The sequence below is a fragment of the Chenopodium quinoa genome, unplaced genomic scaffold, assembly GCF_001683475.1.
Source record: "Chenopodium quinoa cultivar QQ74 unplaced genomic scaffold, ASM168347v1, whole genome shotgun sequence".
NCBI classification, from domain to species: domain Eukaryota; kingdom Viridiplantae; phylum Streptophyta; class Magnoliopsida; order Caryophyllales; family Amaranthaceae; genus Chenopodium; species Chenopodium quinoa.
The window spans coordinates 1,058,068-1,076,625 of record NW_018743787.1 but is presented as its reverse complement, the minus strand read 5'-3'; the positions used below and the strand labels follow the sequence as shown (position 1 = coordinate 1,076,625).

General features: G+C 37.0%; 1 protein-coding gene across 1 annotated transcript; it reads right to left on the bottom strand.

The window, feature by feature from the left end:
- Nucleotides 1–2,342: 2,342 nt before the first annotated feature.
- LOC110684913 (potassium transporter 8-like) lies at nt 2,343–8,292 on the bottom strand. Its single transcript, XM_021861348.1, has 8 exons — nt 8,257–8,292; nt 7,589–8,075; nt 7,403–7,462; nt 4,535–4,795; nt 4,401–4,453; nt 4,187–4,310; nt 3,835–4,089; nt 2,343–3,660 (listed from the first exon to the last, which is right to left on the bottom strand). The coding sequence occupies exons 1-8, from the start codon at nt 8,290–8,292 to the stop codon at nt 2,615–2,617; spliced, it is 2,322 nt and encodes a 773-aa protein (XP_021717040.1). The 3' UTR covers nt 2,343–2,614.
- Between the last annotated feature and the right edge of the window lie 10,266 nt (nt 8,293–18,558).

The window sequence follows — 18,558 nt, the reverse complement described above, 5'->3', positions numbered from 1 at the left end:
GAAATTCTATCCAAAACTGACACCTTTCCACTATTTCGGCCAAATTTTTTTATCTACAAAAGATTTTAATTTCATTCTAAGTGGGTTGGAAAGTAGACTTCAAGTAATTTCCAGAAATAATATATGACTTATTTGGAATTCTGATCAAAATATATTATAAACACAAAATCTGCAAAAACTGTCTTACAGCACCGGACGACAAGCCTGTCGCCTGGCGACGGACCCTGTCGCCTGGCGACGGACCCTGTCGCCTGGTGAAATCTGGCGACAGGTCATGTTGTTGGCAACAGAGGCGTGTTTTATTCTTTTCGAAACTCTGATTCTTTTCTATCGATTCCGGCTGATTTTCATTATAAATAGCGTCCTTAGACCTCCGTTTTTAAATAATCAACTCTCAACCAAAAACTCTCTAATTCTCTTCTCTCTCTAAGCTAAAGTTTATTCTCTCTCTCCCTCTTTTCTAAGCCTAGTCTTGTACAAACACAATTTCTCATACATTAGCACTAGACATACCTAGCATTGTTCGAAGTTGTCTTCGCCCTAGACGTGAAAGGTTTGGTATTTCTGAGGGTTTGGTCCCAAATCTAGTCTAAACTTTCTTAATCTATATTTTCCTTGAAGTTACTAACGTGTGTATTTTGTAATTAGAAAGAGATACGAGGCATCCAAATAAGTACTTTAATTGATTTATTGTTATTATAATATAGAAATCATGTTTAGTTTTTTATTTTGATTCCTAGTATCATGTTAGGATTCTTTTCTTAATTTGATGTTTAGAATGACAACAATAACTTCCTAGTATCATGTTTAGGGTAAAATTATAATATCAAATATGTGTATTATGATTTCTGTAATGCTTCCTATTTTCTTTCCTAATATTCATGTAAGTATCATGTTAGTGCTATATATTTGATCTTTATTGTTTAGTGACATGCTAGGGTTTGTTATTAATTTTGTTAGTATCATACTTAGGATCTTGCTATAAATATTATGCTTTAACATGATTATACGTAATTTGTTAATTAGCGAATTGTTTAATGTAATTTGTTAATTTACAAATTATTTAACGTAATTTGTTAATTTACGAATTGTTTAACATAATTTGTTAATTTACGAATTGTTTCACGTAATTTGTTAATTTATGAATTGTTTTACGTAATCTGTTAATTTACGAATTATTTCATGTTATTTGTTGATTGACGAATAACTTATATATAATTTGTTAATATCATGTTGCTTGATGCTTATTATGATTTATTGCTTGATCACATTTTTTATGCATGTTTAAAGGTAATTGGTACTTGTAATCACGCTTATATAAGATAATTAATAATCTTGTTTATGGATACGTTGACTATAATTCAAGTGATCGCCAATAATAATTTTATTTTTGCATTAATATTCAACCAACATAGATTAAACAGGTTTATGGTAAACATAATGATTGAATGTTAGTTAGAAAGCGCACATGAATACGAGAAAAAAAAGTAGAGGCCTATTATTAGGGCAGGTTCAATCTCTTTTAGGTTGGATTTGTACCCTTATCCCCGAACTTTCATTCATAGTTCCATACATAGTGGAGTTAACGATCTCCTGGATCGTTAAGGGGTGTAACCTTCACCCTGTGAACGGTTTACAAGTTCCTAAAATTTGTTGGCGACTCTTTTGCTCTAGTTTCATTCCCTTTGAACGCCACCATGCTTAAGTGTATGATCACAGTGGGGTTCAAGTTTGGGGTAATGCTTGAAATATTCTCTAAAACTAGTCTTAGGGTTTCTAAACTTATTCCCTTGCATTTCTTGATCTTGCAAAAAAAAAAAACTTGGAGTACCTATTACGGAGTACCTTTTTTTTTTGGAAGAAACTTTTTACCTTTCTTGTTCTTCACTCTTGACCTGATTGGCCTTCCATGCTTTTTTTTGGAAGAAATTTTTTCCTTTCCGGGTCTTCACCCTTGACCTGATTTGCCCTCCATGCTTCCTCGACATGACATAGAACATGAAGGTATAGTATGGTGGAAATAACTGCATCTGTTCTATGTACAAAATTCATGGAGTCATCTTCATTGGAACATACGGATTCCATTTCAGCAATTTTAAAGATAATCTAATATGTATATTTATAGTAAAATTTGTATTTCATTAATCATAAAACTCATAATAATGCAATTCAAACTCACTAGATCTTTCCAAAAAAAAAAAAAAAAAAAAAAAAAAAAAAAAAAAAAAAAAAAAAAAAAACTCACTAGAAATATATTTGGATAAAAAGAAAAAAAAAATCACAATTTTTATAATCTTCTATTATTGTATATTCTGTTTTTTTTTTTTTTTTTTTACCCTCTCTTTTTTGGATGCAAATTATTGTATATTCTATTGGGTGCATGATACACACCATACTCTAGAGTGTAGGATCTTAGTGTAACATAATTGAGGAACTAAGAAGGCACCACCACAAAGGCAGCATACACAAACTGGCAAAATTTAGTGTGTATTCTGAGTTTGATAGCAACAATTTAGGACAACATAAAACTGGATTTCGGTTGAACATGTACATACACAACCCAGTATGAACAAAGTGTCATGCAGAAGATAGCTAACTTGTTTCACCAACAAAATCAGACGTGGGACACCATTCCGACCTCCAGCGTCGAGGCATGAGGAACACTAATTGCATAAGTAGGAGTCCTAGAGTTTCTCCTCAGGAAATCATAACCATAATTGATCGCCATTTTCTTAATAAAACTCGAACCACTCTTGGCTCTCACGTATGAGTGTCCTAATATGAAAACCATCCCAGATTCCCTTGCCTCCATTAGCTCATGCAATTCTTCTTGTGCCTCGCGATCAATTTGTGGAGTCTCAGGGACAACGAACCTTACCCTCTTCCTCGGCCTATCTAAAGAGTCACTTTTTTGGAGCTCAGATGTGCCAACTATCTCGGTGTTATCTTCTTCATCTTCAGACAATTTAACTCCTCGCTTAGTTGAGAAAGACCCTACAACAGTTAGGTTTTCCTCATCCTCGTCTTCTTGATTGTTTTTCCCATCAGGCTTTTCTGAACGAATGAATTCTGCTATGCTACAAACAAGATCCTTCTCAAATTCAACCTCATCCTTATGATGATCACGATAACCATATCGAGCAATACACCTATAAATATGATACTCCTTGGGGCCTATTCTTCCAACAAGGAAGCGTTCTTCAGACTGAACATGAGGAACAGGCACATACTTTATGCAAAGGAAGACTAGCACTTGATGGAATGCTGGAAGGTTGGTAACAAAGTGAGAGAAAATGGCAGGTATGCCAGACACAAGCTCGGTTTGTATGAGACCAATTCCACGTACTCGGACAATTCCAAGATTAGGACTCAGATCAAGGAGCCAGTTGATGGGAACCTTGTTCTGAACATCAAATTCATACTTCTTTCGTGTGCCATAATGCCATGTATACATTACCATCAGAAAGATGAAGGACAAGGCAATTGGAACCCAAGCCCCTTCACGGAACTTTATAAGGGATGCAGAGAAGTAGAGTGCTTCTATTGAACCAAAGAAGAATATAAACCCAATAGCAAGAAATATACTTTTTTCCCAGCATAATACAATAACCAGAGACATCAGGCAGGTGGTTACCAGCATCACTGTTATGACTGCCAAACCTATTCCAGAGAATAATCATTATGAGAACTAACTCATCTTAAGCAGAAGGTGTCGATATTTTTTGTAAAAAAAAAAAAAAAAAAAAAGAGAGAGAACTAAGTCTTGTATTACTAATTCCAGCAAGGAAACTATACAAGGAATAAAATACGAGCTGAAAAAATCACAGAAATTACCTGATGCATTCCCCAAGTGTTTTGTGTCTCTGAAACCAACAGTAACAGCAAGACACAACAGCATCAATATCCAGTTAATCTCTGGGATGTAGATTTGGCCATGTCTTTCAGAGGATGTATGAATTATTCGAACTCTAGGAAAGCAGCCCAACGCAGAACATTGTTTGATGATTGAGAATGTTCCTGTGATTACAGCTTGGCTTCCTACGACTGCAGCAAGAATGGCTATACCCAGAACTGGCCATCTTATCTTCTCTGAATCAATCCCCCAATATTTTACATATAATTAGATACCCTCTACATAAACTTTAACTCTCTTAACTATACGATCAAAAGATTTATACAAACTTACCAGGTACAGATACATAAAATCCAATCCTGTAGTCACTTTGTAGAGAATGATGCTTAGAAAGGTAAGCAGCTTGTCCCATGTATGCCAAGATCAAAGATGGATACACAATAAAACTGAAAGCAATCTGTAAACAAGACGATGTCTCAGCAACAAGGTAGCAAAACAGAACAAGAAATGAAAACAACAAAAGAAAATTATTGCTATGAGCATATACTTGAATAGACAACTGGGAGAAGTGTCCGAGATCTGCAAACATAGCTTCCGAACCTGAAGCAGATATAACTCAATATTAGATAAATCTGAAGTCATCAGTGGTGGATAAGTGAAGACATCAAAACTTCTCTTTACCTGTCATGCATAGCAGGATGCCACCCAAAGACATCCACCCGCCTCTCTGGGTTTTTCTCAAAAACTTGTACATATAATATGGAGAGAGAGCTTGATATACATGTGGATTCCAATGCACAATGTTGTACACACCAATCGCACTGATGCATATAAGCCATGTGATTACAATTGGTGCAAATAGTATCCCTACGCGATGGGTCCCATAATGTTGAAGGGCAAACAAACAAATTAATATGACACATGCAACTGGAACTTCTATATCTGCAAAATTTAGAATTTAATGAGTTGGTAACTTTGAACTCACATCACTGAACATCTGTTCGTCACAATTTTAATATCAAACTTTGGCATCACTCAGTATTAAAGTCAACATACACTAGATTGATTAATCTATAAGCATAAAAAGAAGGATGCAGAAAAGATGATGAACCAAGTTGGGAAAGAAAATTCAGTAAAGTTTGTAAAAATTAATGCAGACAAAGGCTAGCTTAAATCTTATTAAGGGACTAAATTCCGGGCTCTGTGAATTCTGTCATAAATGAAAGTTCGTATTAGATACTGACTATCGAAAATATCAAAATCAAGCTACTTTGAACTCCTTGAATGCCATACACAGAATTATTGCTTATAAGAGCCTAGAAACCGAATGCCAGGCTAACATCAACCTCCCCTGATGCCTTTCATAAGCTCCCACCTTGGTAAGGGGAGGAAATTCACATGATAACATAAATGCATCCATTGCAATTATATGTTTTTAATCAACCTTCCAAGTTGCAATCGACAAACAATAATCTAACAATTTCAATGTATATTATTTTAGCCCAACAAATTAAAAATTCAAAAAATATTAAATATTTGATTTTGTTAAAAATCAATTAGCACTGATTTATATGAATTTAAATATTCAAATTAAAGCTACAATCCAGCTACATTATTGCAGTCACATAAAAACATAGAATCTTATGCACATCATAGCACAGCGTTTTGTTCAATGGAACGGCTGTGGCAATGGACTGTTTTCTATATAAAAACAAACTAAAGCATATCACACAACATGAGAAGATGTTAATTATGCTTGACATAGATAAAGACCTAGGCCCGTAAAAAAAATTATACACAAGCAAAGGACACAATCGATGCTATTTATGAATGCTGATATAGATTCAATGAACGCGCCATTTTCAGAATAATTGACAAATGAATAAGTTAATGTAACGATTCCCTTTAATAATTAAGATAAATAGTGTCCAGAATCTTCTTTTGTCGTCAAGATGCTACAATCTGATAAATTATTGAAAGATAAGCACTGGAGAAGTAAAGTTAGCAACGATAGTTAAAAAAACAAGCTTTCAGCAACTAAAGAAGGCATTGAGGCAATCCACCATTATCAGAATATCACAACAATAACATGATGGATTAACGGTAATGGAATATAATATAAGCGATCACAGAAGATGTAATAAAATAATTATAGATTTGGAACATGTAGGGCAACACTTGACTAGTTCTTTTTAAACAACTTTTTGTTGATGCTCCATTTTTCGATCTCCAATCACGTTCCATTAGCCATGACAAAGAAAAGAGACAGCTTAACCAGCATTATTAATATATTATGTACGCGAAAATAAAGTTGAAATGTACAAGCCAAATGTATTAAACATTATCCAGTTAATATAAGGCCAGATAGAATATTTGATGTCCATTCAATTATAGAGAAGTCAGTATAAATAATCAGATTAGTAGTCAAAATTAACGCGACCATATAAACCTTCCTTAGATGCAACTCTAATCCATTCTTTGTCCCCTTTTTTCTATTCATTTCCATGCATTTCCTCTTAAACTTATTACAACAGTTTCTCCGTGAAACAAAATTGTTCTGTCTTATAGTCGAGGTCCATGATTCTTCTTCATTTCATCTTAGAAACTGATGTCAAACCCTCAACATTTTAATACGAGTATGACATCTAGAAACTTCCTTTTGATATAAAAATATTGAATTTTTGCAGTAGCTGAGGTAGAACTCAAACACATACATTGTCTACACGACAACCCAATTACGAGTAACATAGGTCAAGGTGGTAGGTGACAAAAAACCTTCACGGGACAAGTTTGACACCAACTAAATTCATGAAAACTAACATAATCCATCAAAATCAAATTTGCCTTTTAAAATACAGTATTCTGTATTTATATATTTGTGAGCCAAATTCCAATTAAACTACCAATTTTTGACCAAACAATGACCAAAAAATGATTAATTGCAATCAAACCCACAAAAACTATTATTCATATGAACATGTCATTTCACAGTGTGAACTGAAACTTCCTTTTGTGCATGAGATGGCTAATTAGGCAAGCATCATAATAATAATAGAGCAAAAGTCTATCTTGAACATGATTTCCTTGGACCCACCACAGTGTGCATCAGTTTAAAAATTATTTTTTTCATGGTTTATACTACTAAGTATAGGTAACACATGATTTGCTAATTCCAAACCAAGAATATAAAACCTAATAATCATTAACTTTTATTGAATTTTTATTCACAAACTTTTTACATGGTTAAAAAAAATGCAAAGCAAAATAAAATCACAAAATCATCATGGTTTGAAGAAACTAAAAATGAACAAATTCAACCATCCTATGTGAATTTAAACTTTATGTCCTGTTATTATACATTGGCATATATGATATATCATATCATGGAAAACAATATTGCTAACAGTCAAATTCTATTCTAATCAATGTTGTTCAATGCATGTTAAAATCCCAAAAAGATTCCCGATGATTAGAAACATTCAGCCATCATTCTATCTTTCAATTTGTTATCTAAAATGAAATTTAACCAAAAATAGATCACCAACTCACACTCATGATGCGCCCGGGCTGTTGTAAGAGAGAGCTCCAAACCAGAAACAGCTGAGAAAACTGCAACCCACAAAAATAAACTTGTGAGAAATTACTCCTCCGGCCCTGATTAGTTGTCTCATCGATAACATAATTTAAACCGGTAATGTGACAACTCCGAATAACACCGAAAAAATAGTAAATTACCTGAAATTGCAGGTGTAAGAACTCCATCACCAATAACCATACAAGTACCAATAAGAGCTAAAATCAATAAGACCTTATGCAAAGTCTTATGCTTCTCTAATGTCGATTTCAAGCCAGAATTAGCATTTTTATCAGGAGATATGAAATCATCCTTCTTATAAGCAGAAAGTTCTTCATCAACAATCTGGCAATTAGGCAAAGAACTAACACGGGCGTGTCGACATAACAAAGAATACAAAGCAAATGTACCTCCTTCACCATTATCATCAGCTCTAAGTACAATAAAAACATACTTAAGCAATGGGATTAATGTTAACGTCCAAAAAACAAAGGACAAAACCCCATAAATTTCTTCGTTTGTATCAGAATGATGAATATCTTCAGCAAATGCACTTTTGTAAACATATAATGGGGAAGTGCTTAAATCACCATAAACAACTCCTAAGCTTTGATATGCTAGAGTCAAAACTGTTCTCCAAGATTCCTTCTGCAAAACAAATTCCAAAACACCATTAATCAATCTTTTGTCAGAAAAAATAAATTATCACTTCCCCTTAGAGCACAATCATCGTTAAACAGGAAGTGCATTTAGAGACAGAAGAAACAGCGGTAAGTAAGTATAATGGGTCCTACAATAAGAGACAATGAGAATTGTACAGATGTCCTACCTTGAATGGGTTATTGTTGTTTGATTCTAGATCCATAATTCTCTGTTCATGGAAGTTGAAAGTAGAAAATAAAAATGACCCAGATATTAAAATAGCTACCTTAGTTCAAACAAGTTGGAAAAAATCAGAAATTCAAGGAAAAAATTATGTTTGGGAATAATATAGATCAAATAGGTAGTAATATTATTATAATTATTAATTAATAATAATAATACTAGGAATGGGAGATCAAACAAGAACAATAACAGAAAGAAAAAGCAAAGGAATGAAATGGAAGGAAAAGCGGTTGGAGTAAGTCAGTGATAGATAATAATGATAAGGAGAGAGAAATGAATTGAAGAAGAATGAGAGGAGAGAGAAAGAGGAGGGAAAGAGTGTTTTTATGTAATTTGCGCTTATTTTAAGCTAGCAGGCATTATGTAATATTGTAATGTAGTGTAATGTAATGTTTTAAAAAAAAATTAAAAATTAAAAATTAAAAAATTTTGGAGTTTTGGTGGGGTTATGCTTATTTTCTGACACGATTTATTCATTGGGCCGGTGTTTTGCTTTATATAGGAGTACTAAACTTTTTTAAATGATGTGAAATTTTATTATGTATAATTTTTTTGTATTTTTTCATATTTAGTGGTTTCTAATCAGCTTGATTGATGTGGATTATTGAGCTAAGAAGTAAGGAGGGAGTATAGTCTTGTTATTTTCAAGGAGGGGTGGGTTGAGATATGGTGAGTCAGCTTAGGATGGGCCTGGAATGGGTTTGGACCACTTTTGGCCCACATGTCATGATGGCACGTATCATTAACCCAATCTAAGTTTTAAATTTACTTTCTTAGTTTTTTTTAAGTGTTATATTTTGATTGATATATAGTTTTAGATAATAAAATTACCTTAAATAAAATAAGAAGCAAGATCAAGCTCAACAGTAAGCTAACTGTTAAATTAGCTTGTCATGCCACATATGATTTCAAATTAACTCATAGCTATTTTGTGCCCCAATGCTTAACTACTAGCTTGCTAATTAAATAAGCTTGACTAGAGTCTTAAAAAATTATAAAAGAAGTTATTAATGTGAAAGGAAAGAAATATATATATTAGTATTGACATTGGATGGAGACCATAAAAGGAGAAAGACATATTATGAAGTTGTAGCTTTTTGAATATAAAAGTGTTTGTAACAAAAAAAAACAAAGAAAGTGTAACACTTATAATAACATGGTCGTAATTGGTAAGTATAACACTTATTAAAACATGGATTAGAGTACTTGACATGATACGACACGATAATCTTAAAATAGATATTGGGAAGAGAATAACAACAAAATATAAAAAGAGAAATATGAAGATAAAAAAGAGGAAAAAAAGATACAATGACAGCTATACTGATCTAACACCTCTCCAACTCCCCCCCCCCCTCTCTCTCTCCTCCTTTAAGGCCTTATTTTCTTTAGCTTAAGCAAATTCTCTTCACCTATTTCTTTGCCTCATTTGAATTTTCACAATAGTTACGACACGTCTAAAAACTTATATATCTTCAATTATGTATATGTAAAATTACTAAAACTTGTATTAAAATATATACAATAGACAAATCCAACTAGTTTCCATATGTTTTCACAATTTCATATACACTTACGAGAATTTATAGTCACAGTTGTAAGTACTAATTGATTAGTACTTAGTATCTCTCTCTCTAGTAAAAAAAATAATTTTAACAAAAATAAGTTAACTAAAATAAGATATTGTTCTTGCCAGTTTTTTTTTTTTACTAATCTGAAATGTTATTGTGGAACTTAAATTATAATGAAATAAAACAATATTTTTAATTTAAATATTGTTAGTAAATGAAAACTTAATTTTGCTGAATGTAAATTATCTTAACTAATTAAAACTTATTTTTATTAACTTGGTCTTACTTTGCTGAACATGACTTATTTTTACAAAACGTAACTTTATTATACTAAACTTAGCTTACTATTATTAAACAACAATTATTTAGACTTAAATTACTATTATCAATATATAATAATAACTCTTAATTTAGAAAAACCATAGAATTTAAGAAAAATCTCAAATTACTTACATAATGTTTCATATTAATATATTGATAATTTGTAAATAATTTATTAAAATTAATATTTATTTTGCTACCAATAGGAATACATGAAATTGATGGAAATTAGGTAAAATTTTGAATATTAATTATCACTTAATAACAAGTCTCTAATTTCAATTTTAAACCCAATATGATGAACATCATCTTATAATTAACCATAATTTCATATATTAGGTACCTAATTTTGTGTTTTGGTTGTATAATTTGGATTTGCAATCAAAAAATTGAAGAACATATGGTGAAAAAAAAGATAAGTGTAGGGAATAATTTCAAGCGTTAACCCCTAGCTTGAACCCCACTGTGATCATACACTAAAGTACGATGGCGTCCAAAAGGGAAGAAAATAGAGCAAAAGAGTCGCCAACAAATTTTAGGAACTTGTAAACCGTTCACAAGGTGAAGGTTACACCCCTTAACGATCCAAGAGATCGTCAACTCCATAAGGTCTAGAACCAAATAAGGGTTCGGGGATGAAGGTACAAATCCAACCTAAAAGAGATTAAACCTGCCCTAATAATAGGCCTCTACTTTATTCTGATCGTATTCATGTGCGCTTTCTGACTAACATGTAATCAATAATTTTAACCCTAAACCTGTTTAATCTATGTTGGTTGAATATTAATGCACAAACAAATCTATTATTGGCGATCACTTGAATCATAATCATATTAACCCTGACAAGATTATTAATTATTTTATTAATCGTGATTACAAATACTAATTCCCTTCAAACATGCATAAAAGGTGTGATCAAGCAATAACAATAAATATCAAGCAACATAATAAATAATTATAATAATCACAATAAAATTATAATCATCATCAAGATAATAATAATCATAAAAAATAATAATCATAATAATAATCATCATAAATAAAATAATAATATTCATAATCATCATAAATTAAAGTCATTATAATCATGTTCATGTTAATATTAAAGCATAATAATAATAATCGCAAGATCCTATGCATGATACTAACAAGATTAATAACAAACCCTAGCATGTCACTAAGCAATAAAAATCAAATCTTTAGCCCTAACATGATACTAACAATCATAAATATTAGGAAGAACATAGGAAGCATCGTAACAATCATATTTAATATTAAAATTACCTTAGATATGATACTAGGAATATCATAATAACAATCTAAGCAAGATTTCTACATCATAATATCAATAAAAACCATTAAATTACTTACTTTTATGCCTCGTACCTCTTTCTAATAACAAAATACACACGTTAGTAACTTCAAGGAAAATAATAAAACAAACAATTAAATTAAATAATTGAAAGAGAGATTTGGGACCAAACCCTCAGAAATTAAAACCTTTCACGTCTAGGGTGAAGGCAACTTCGAATATGGCTAGGTGTTTCTAGATCTTATGAATGCGGAATTTTGTATGCAAAAGATTAGTTTTGAAAAGAGAAAGAGAAAGAATTGATGAATGAGAAGAGAATGAGAGAGAATTAATGATTGCGAATGAAAACTGATTGTAGGTGAATATCGATGAATGTTGATGAGAATTGGTGAATGAAAACGGAGTTTTTACGTCGTTATTTATAGAGAAAATTAGCCAAAAAGATAAAATTAACAAAGTAGAGTATTGGCGCACGAAAAACAGAGCTAGCGCCAGCACCAGCTAATTGGCGCCAGGCGCCAGGTCTAGATCCAAGCGCCAATGCCTAGAGTCAGGCGCCAAGCTTGTTTTTGACGCGTTTTCGAAAATCAGATAAGTTTGTCGTACTGGAGGATAAAGTCGTATATTTTCCTCAAAAATGCTATTTGACTTTAATCAAAAGTCAATTTATCAATGCTAATTGAATTAAGAATGAAAAGAACCTTCTAGAAGAATCTAGAAGACTAAAACCATCCTAATTGCATTAGGAATGATAAATCATATTAGGCCCTCCCATAGATCATTGGGCCGCACATAAGGCTCAAAACAGGCCCAGTTTAGTAATTGGCCAGTACTTCCTCAATATTCATCGGAATTGGGCTTATAATATATCGTTGGAAAGGTCTTGTCAAGCCCCATCCAACTACACTATTATTGTACCCATGTCATGGACCAACCAAACTGGATTGGCGGTTTTCTTAAAATAAGTTTTCAAAAACAGAGAGAAGAGAAAAGAAAATTAAAACTATCCGCAACACTAGACTTTCCACACTTTCGCTTCATTTGATTATGATTCGACGCGAAAGGTACTCATCACCGGGTTTGGTTTTTGGGGAGACACAAATGGGTGTCTACAATAAGATAAAAAAAAAGAAGGTTCATTGGTAGGGCCTGCAACGATGTTATACTAGAGGTTTTGAAAATTATTGATGGAAAATTTTAACATATTTATAAACAGTTGTTAGTAAGATGGAAATAATAACATTTTAATTGGTAATTCATATAATATAAATAATAGTAGGTGGCTATTGTCAAAATTTCCTTTAAAATAAGTAGCCTTGAATAACAAATATAAAAAGAATTTGTAAAAATAAGTTTTGAACAACGAAAATAATTTAATTTCTATAAAAATAATTAACGTTGAGGAGAATGTTTTGGGGTTTTTTCTTTCCCTTAGGAGAGTTACAGCTCACAGACTAGGTCCAAGCCGCCTGTATCTGCAAAACTACGGAACTACGGATGTTCGGTAATCCGCCTTTGACGGTTAAGTTACTACAGGAACGAAGTAAACAAGTGCGGAAAGTAAATATCTTCTCGGTTTCCGAGATTAGGTGTTTTTTCTATTTTCGAGAATAATAAATGAAGTAATGACTGTAAGGTGCCCAAATAAATGGGGGAATCTCCCTATCTATAGGGTCTTAGAAATGTGTGCCCTGTTCTAAGGTTTGATGACCTAAGATCCTGGGCTTTGCCGTTTTGCGGCTCCCTCGGGAATTGGGCCTTGAAGGCCGCCAAATCCTGAGGGCTTATCTACTTGACACGTGTCAGCCCCTGGGAGGTGCACTTGGAGACCTTTTCAGGTGACGTGTGTCGCGCTCTCATTGGGCCATGTGGCGGGGTAGAAATACTCTAATCATTTGCCTCGCACGGGGGTGACATGGCATGCCATGTGAGGCCTGTGATAAGTGTCAGCTAGGCATTGGTCCAGCTTTTTATCGTATACCATAGGTAAAAGTGCGGGTTTTACCCTAAATTTTTCACCCTTTTATAAATAGGAGTTGACCCCGGGCCCTCTCCATTTCGAACGCTTACGGAAAAACTTTGAGAGAGAATCTTTTACTTTGAGAACTTGTACGTCCTTTTCTGGGAAAGCATCAGCCACTCATGATCTAGTCCGCTTGTTCACCGGACGTCCAAGACTTTTAAGCGGCTCTTTGTACCTTCACTAGTAAGGTAACCGTCTGTTTTCCATTCTTTTTATTTTATTTTTGTCTCTTTTCTTTTGAAAAATGGTTTCTGTAGGGAATATTTCAAGCATTACCCAAACTTGAACCCCACTGTGATCATACACTAAAGTACGGTGGTGTCCAAAGGGAAGGAAGGTAGAGCAAAAGATCGGCAACCCACTCCTCATCCAAAGGAGAAGGCAGCCGGGACAATGGATTGGTCCAAAATTCTTTTTCCTAAGGGGAATAACAATAACCCCCGCCAGACTCAACAGCCGGTGAGAAGTAAGAAGTCATCTCGTGATGACCGGGAGATTATCAACCGGAAGAGAAATCAGAAGCTGTCTGAGTCAGCTTCCACGTAGAATTTTCCTGACAGCTTTAACAATACCTCTGTCGGGATTGCATCTTCCTTGTATGAGAGTCAGACAGGCGGTAATACCGTCCACTCTGGCCCTCAGATGATTGGAGTTGCACCGTATGTACCTACTCAGGTCTATGGCCAGTATCCCCCTCATTTCATGCAGCCGACCCTCTTTGGAGGTCAGGCGGCATACCAAAATGTCCAACCACTGGATTGGCAGCTTCGTCTGCTTCGCCTAGGTGAACAACCTTCTGCGTTCACCCGAGAGATAACCGAGGTGGCACAGCCGTCCAAGGTTAAGAATGTGTTGGTTGGTACCTATTATGGTACCACCAATCCGGAAGACCATCTCATTGCTTATACCAACCTCATGTATCTGCAGGGGTTGGATGATGCCACTTGGTGTCGTTGCTTCCCGGCTACATTGAAGGGCATCGCCCAACAATGGTTTGGTAACCTGCCAGCCGGGTGCATTGAAAGTTTTAGGAAGTTTGCCTTCCTATTTGTTTCCAACTTCTCAATGAACATCCCTACTAAGAAAACAAGCTTGGACTTGAGCACCATTAAGCAGTGGGGAGAGAGAAGGGTTGCGCTCCTATGTCTGGCGGTTCAATCTGATTAGAATTCAGATTCAAGGACTGTTTGATGAGGTAGCTTTTACAGACTTTTTCAAAGGTCTGAGAGACGGGTCAACTTTTTAAGTTCGACTAGTTAGAAAAGGGGCTTTCACCTTGCAGGCAGCCCTGAGGGAGGCGGAAAGCTACATTCAAGCTACCGATCTCTGCTCGCCTAGCAGCCAGTCGGACTCAAAAAGGTCCGACAAGCAGAAAGACAAACGGTCTGCCCAGCCGGCCAAAAAGAAAGACGATAGCAAGAAGAGAAAAGAAATCTGGGCGGTTAGTGATTCTGACCAGCCGTCCCAGAAAAAGAAGAAAGAGTTTAAACCGTACGTCCCCAAGTACGAGTTTAACAAGGACTGAAATTCTATCCTCATGGAAATTAAGGACCGGCTGACCATAGAGAAGCCGAATCCAATGAAAAGTTCCATTCAATCAAGGAACAAAAATAAATTTTGCCAATACCATGAGGAAGTTGGCCATGACACCAACGACTGTTTCAGCCTTCAACGGGCGTTGGACCGTTTGGCTGACAAGGGAATGCTGAAGTCCTACATTTCCAAGTCCCTAAACGGGACAAAGAAGAAGAATAAGGGTCAGTCCTCCAAGACTACCCCCAGCCTGCTAGTAGCTCGGATACCGACAAGGAGCCGGTCTACACAATAGCAGGCGGGTTCTCCTGTGGTGGCCCTACCATCTGGGGCACCAAGAGCCATCTTCGAAAGATGGACAAGGATTATGATGAGCAGGCGTCTGCAAACACCTCCTTCCTAGACGTCTTGATCACTGAGAAGGACAGGGGTAGCGTCCGCCGTCCGCATGATGACCCGGTCGTCATTGAATGTAAGGTTGCCAACCAGCTGGTTGGACGGATCCTTATTGACACCGGCAGCTCATCAGACATCATCAGCCTCCGGTTCCTGCAAAAGCTGAAATACAATGTTAGCAGCATGCAACCGGTCACCCACCCCTTGGTTGGTTTTGGGGGTGGGATGGTCTACCCAGCCAGAAGAATTGACTTACCCATCTGGCTGGGAGAGAAAGGCCAGGGATGACATATTGTCGTCAAATTCTTGGTCGTTGAGGAGTTAACCTCCTACAACATTATCCTTGGCCGGCCAACCCTCAACGTAGCCAAGGCATTAATCATCCCGTCTCTCATGCTCATCAAGTATGAGAGGGATGACGGCATTGTTGGTTCCCTAAATGGGGATCAGAAGACGGCCCGAGAGTGCTATCTCTCAGCCTTCAGAGACACTGTAGCCCAGGCGGCCAGGAACCAATAGACCTTGACAATGTTAAGGATGCCGACCCAACGCCTGCCCCACCAGCAGCCGGGAAGAAAAGAAAGGCACCTCTGCTGGTGGAGGTAAAGAAAGAGAAGAAATAGCAATCACTGACCAGTGAACGGTCAGATGAGCTCCGCCCCCAACCGGCTGGTGAACATATTGATATACCTCTGGACGACAGCCGTCCGGAGCGTACCGTGAAGGTTGGGACGGTTGCTCATGCTAAGTTGGGTGCAGACTTGCACCTTCTTCTGAAAGAATTTAAAGACATTTTTGCCTTTGAAGTGGAAGAGATGCCAGGCGTCAGCCCGGATCTTGCTGTCCACAAGCTCGCCGTGGATCTTAAAAAGAAGCCCATCCGGCAAAAGAAAAGAAACCAAGGTGAGGAAAGAAGTCAGGCGGCAGCTGCCGAAGTCAAAAAGCTGCTAGACGCCAGGTTCATTCGGCCTTGTAACTTCCCCGACTGGGTGGCCAATATGGTTCTTGTTAAGAAACCGAATGGGACCTGGCGCATGTGTGTTGATTACACAGACCTCAACAAGGCGTGTCCAAAGGATAGTTACCCACTTCCAAAGATCGAAAGTCTGGTCGATTCTACAGCCGGTCACGCCTTGATGAGCTTTATGGATACCTACTCCGGCTTTCATCAGATACCTCTGTGGAAAAAGGATCAAGAGAAGACGGCCTTCGTCACTGATCAGGGGTTATTCTATTTTACTGTGATGCCGTTTGGCTTGAAAAATGCGCCTGCCACTTTCCAACGGATGATTAATACGGTCTTCATTAATCAAATTGGGAGGAATGTGGAGGCGTACATCGATGACATGATAGTCAAATCCAAGCTACAGACGGATCATCTTGCTGATCTCCGAGAAACATTCACCACCCTCAGGCGGCATAAGGTCATGTTAAATCCAAAGAAATGCGTCTTTGGTGTTGAGTATGGGAAGTTTCTCGGATTCCTGATTGATCAAAGGGGGATAGAGGCTAAACCTGAAAAGATACAGGCGGTGATAGACATGAAGTCACCCCGATCTGTCAAGGAAGTGCAAAGACTCACCGGTTGTCTGGCCGCCTTGGGGAGGTTCCTCAGCCAGTAAGGCAACAAGTGCCTTTACTTCTTCCAAGCAATCAGGAAGAAGGCCAGATTTGAATGGGGGGATGATGCTGAGGCGGCATTCCAGAGGTTGAAAGAGCATTTACACTCTCTACCTAGGTTGGTCAGTCCTTTGCCTAGGGAGACGTTGTACATATATTTAGCCGTCTCAGATCATGCCCTCAGTGCCGTTCTCCTTGCTAAGCGAGACGGCGTGCAGCTCCCGGTTTACTTCATTAGCCATTCTCTTAAAAATGTTGAACTCCGGTACCCCATGGTTGAAAATTTTGGCCTTGCTTTGTATATGGCTTTCAAAAAACTAAAGCCCTACTTTTTGGCACATCCGATGGTGATTTACACCGACCAGCCACTCAAGCGGCCAATGTCTCCCTTGGAATCATCTGGGAGAATGTTGAAATGGGCTATTGAAATGCAAAGTCTTGAAATCACTTACGAACCAAGAAAGGCAGTGAAAGGTCAGGCGTTTGCCGACTTCATTGTTGAAATGAGCCGTCCGGTGGCTCCGGATAATCTTGATCAGGTTTGGAAAGTGTATGTAGACGGGAGCTCTACAAAGAACGGCTGTGGTGCAAGCGTAATATACGAGTCTCCTGAAGGGGACAGATTTGAGTATGCACTACGCTTCAAGTTTCAAGCCTTTAACAATGAGGCGGAATATGAAGCCCTTCTAGCCGGCATTCACATGTGTAAGGCGGCAGGGGCCATGAAAATTGACTCATACTCTGATTCTCAATTGGTGGTTAGCCAGTATGAGGGAAGCTACGAGGTTACTCATCCGGTTATGATCAAATATCTTCACGCAGTCAATGAAGAGACCGAGGCACTTGAGGAATTCCAGCTGAGTCAAGTGCCTAGGTCGGAAAATAATTAGGCGGATGCATTGTCAAAATTGGCGTCTTCCGCCTGCCATGATACGCCTCGGTGAGTCTTTTGGGAGGTTCTTCAAAAGAGAAGCATCTATGAAGATCCCATTGGAATTCTAGACCGAAGCTCTACCTGGATGGATGGCATCCGGGCCTATCTTTCAGACGGCACACTTCCTGATTCGCCACAGGAGGCAGCCGTGTTGAAAAAGCGAGCTGCAAGCTTCGAGCTGAAAAAGGGAGAACTCTTCAAGGCGGGGTTTCTGAAGCCTTTGTTGAAGTGTGTCACCCCAGAAAAGGGGAAAGAAGTTCTCGAAGACTTGCATTCGGGATTCTGCGCCTCCCACATAGGCGGCAAGTCCCTAGCTGTCAGAGCCAGACGACATTATTTTTGACCCACTCTTGAGGCAAACGCTAAGGAGCTGGTAAAGAAATGTGACAAGTGCCCAAAATTCGGCAAACTCATTCACCGTCCGGCTACAGACCTGACGGCCATCCAAAGCCCAATCCCGTTTGTAAAATGGGGCATGGACATTCTAGGTCCTTACACGCCTGCTCCAAGCGGAAAGCGCTACATCTTGGTGGTTG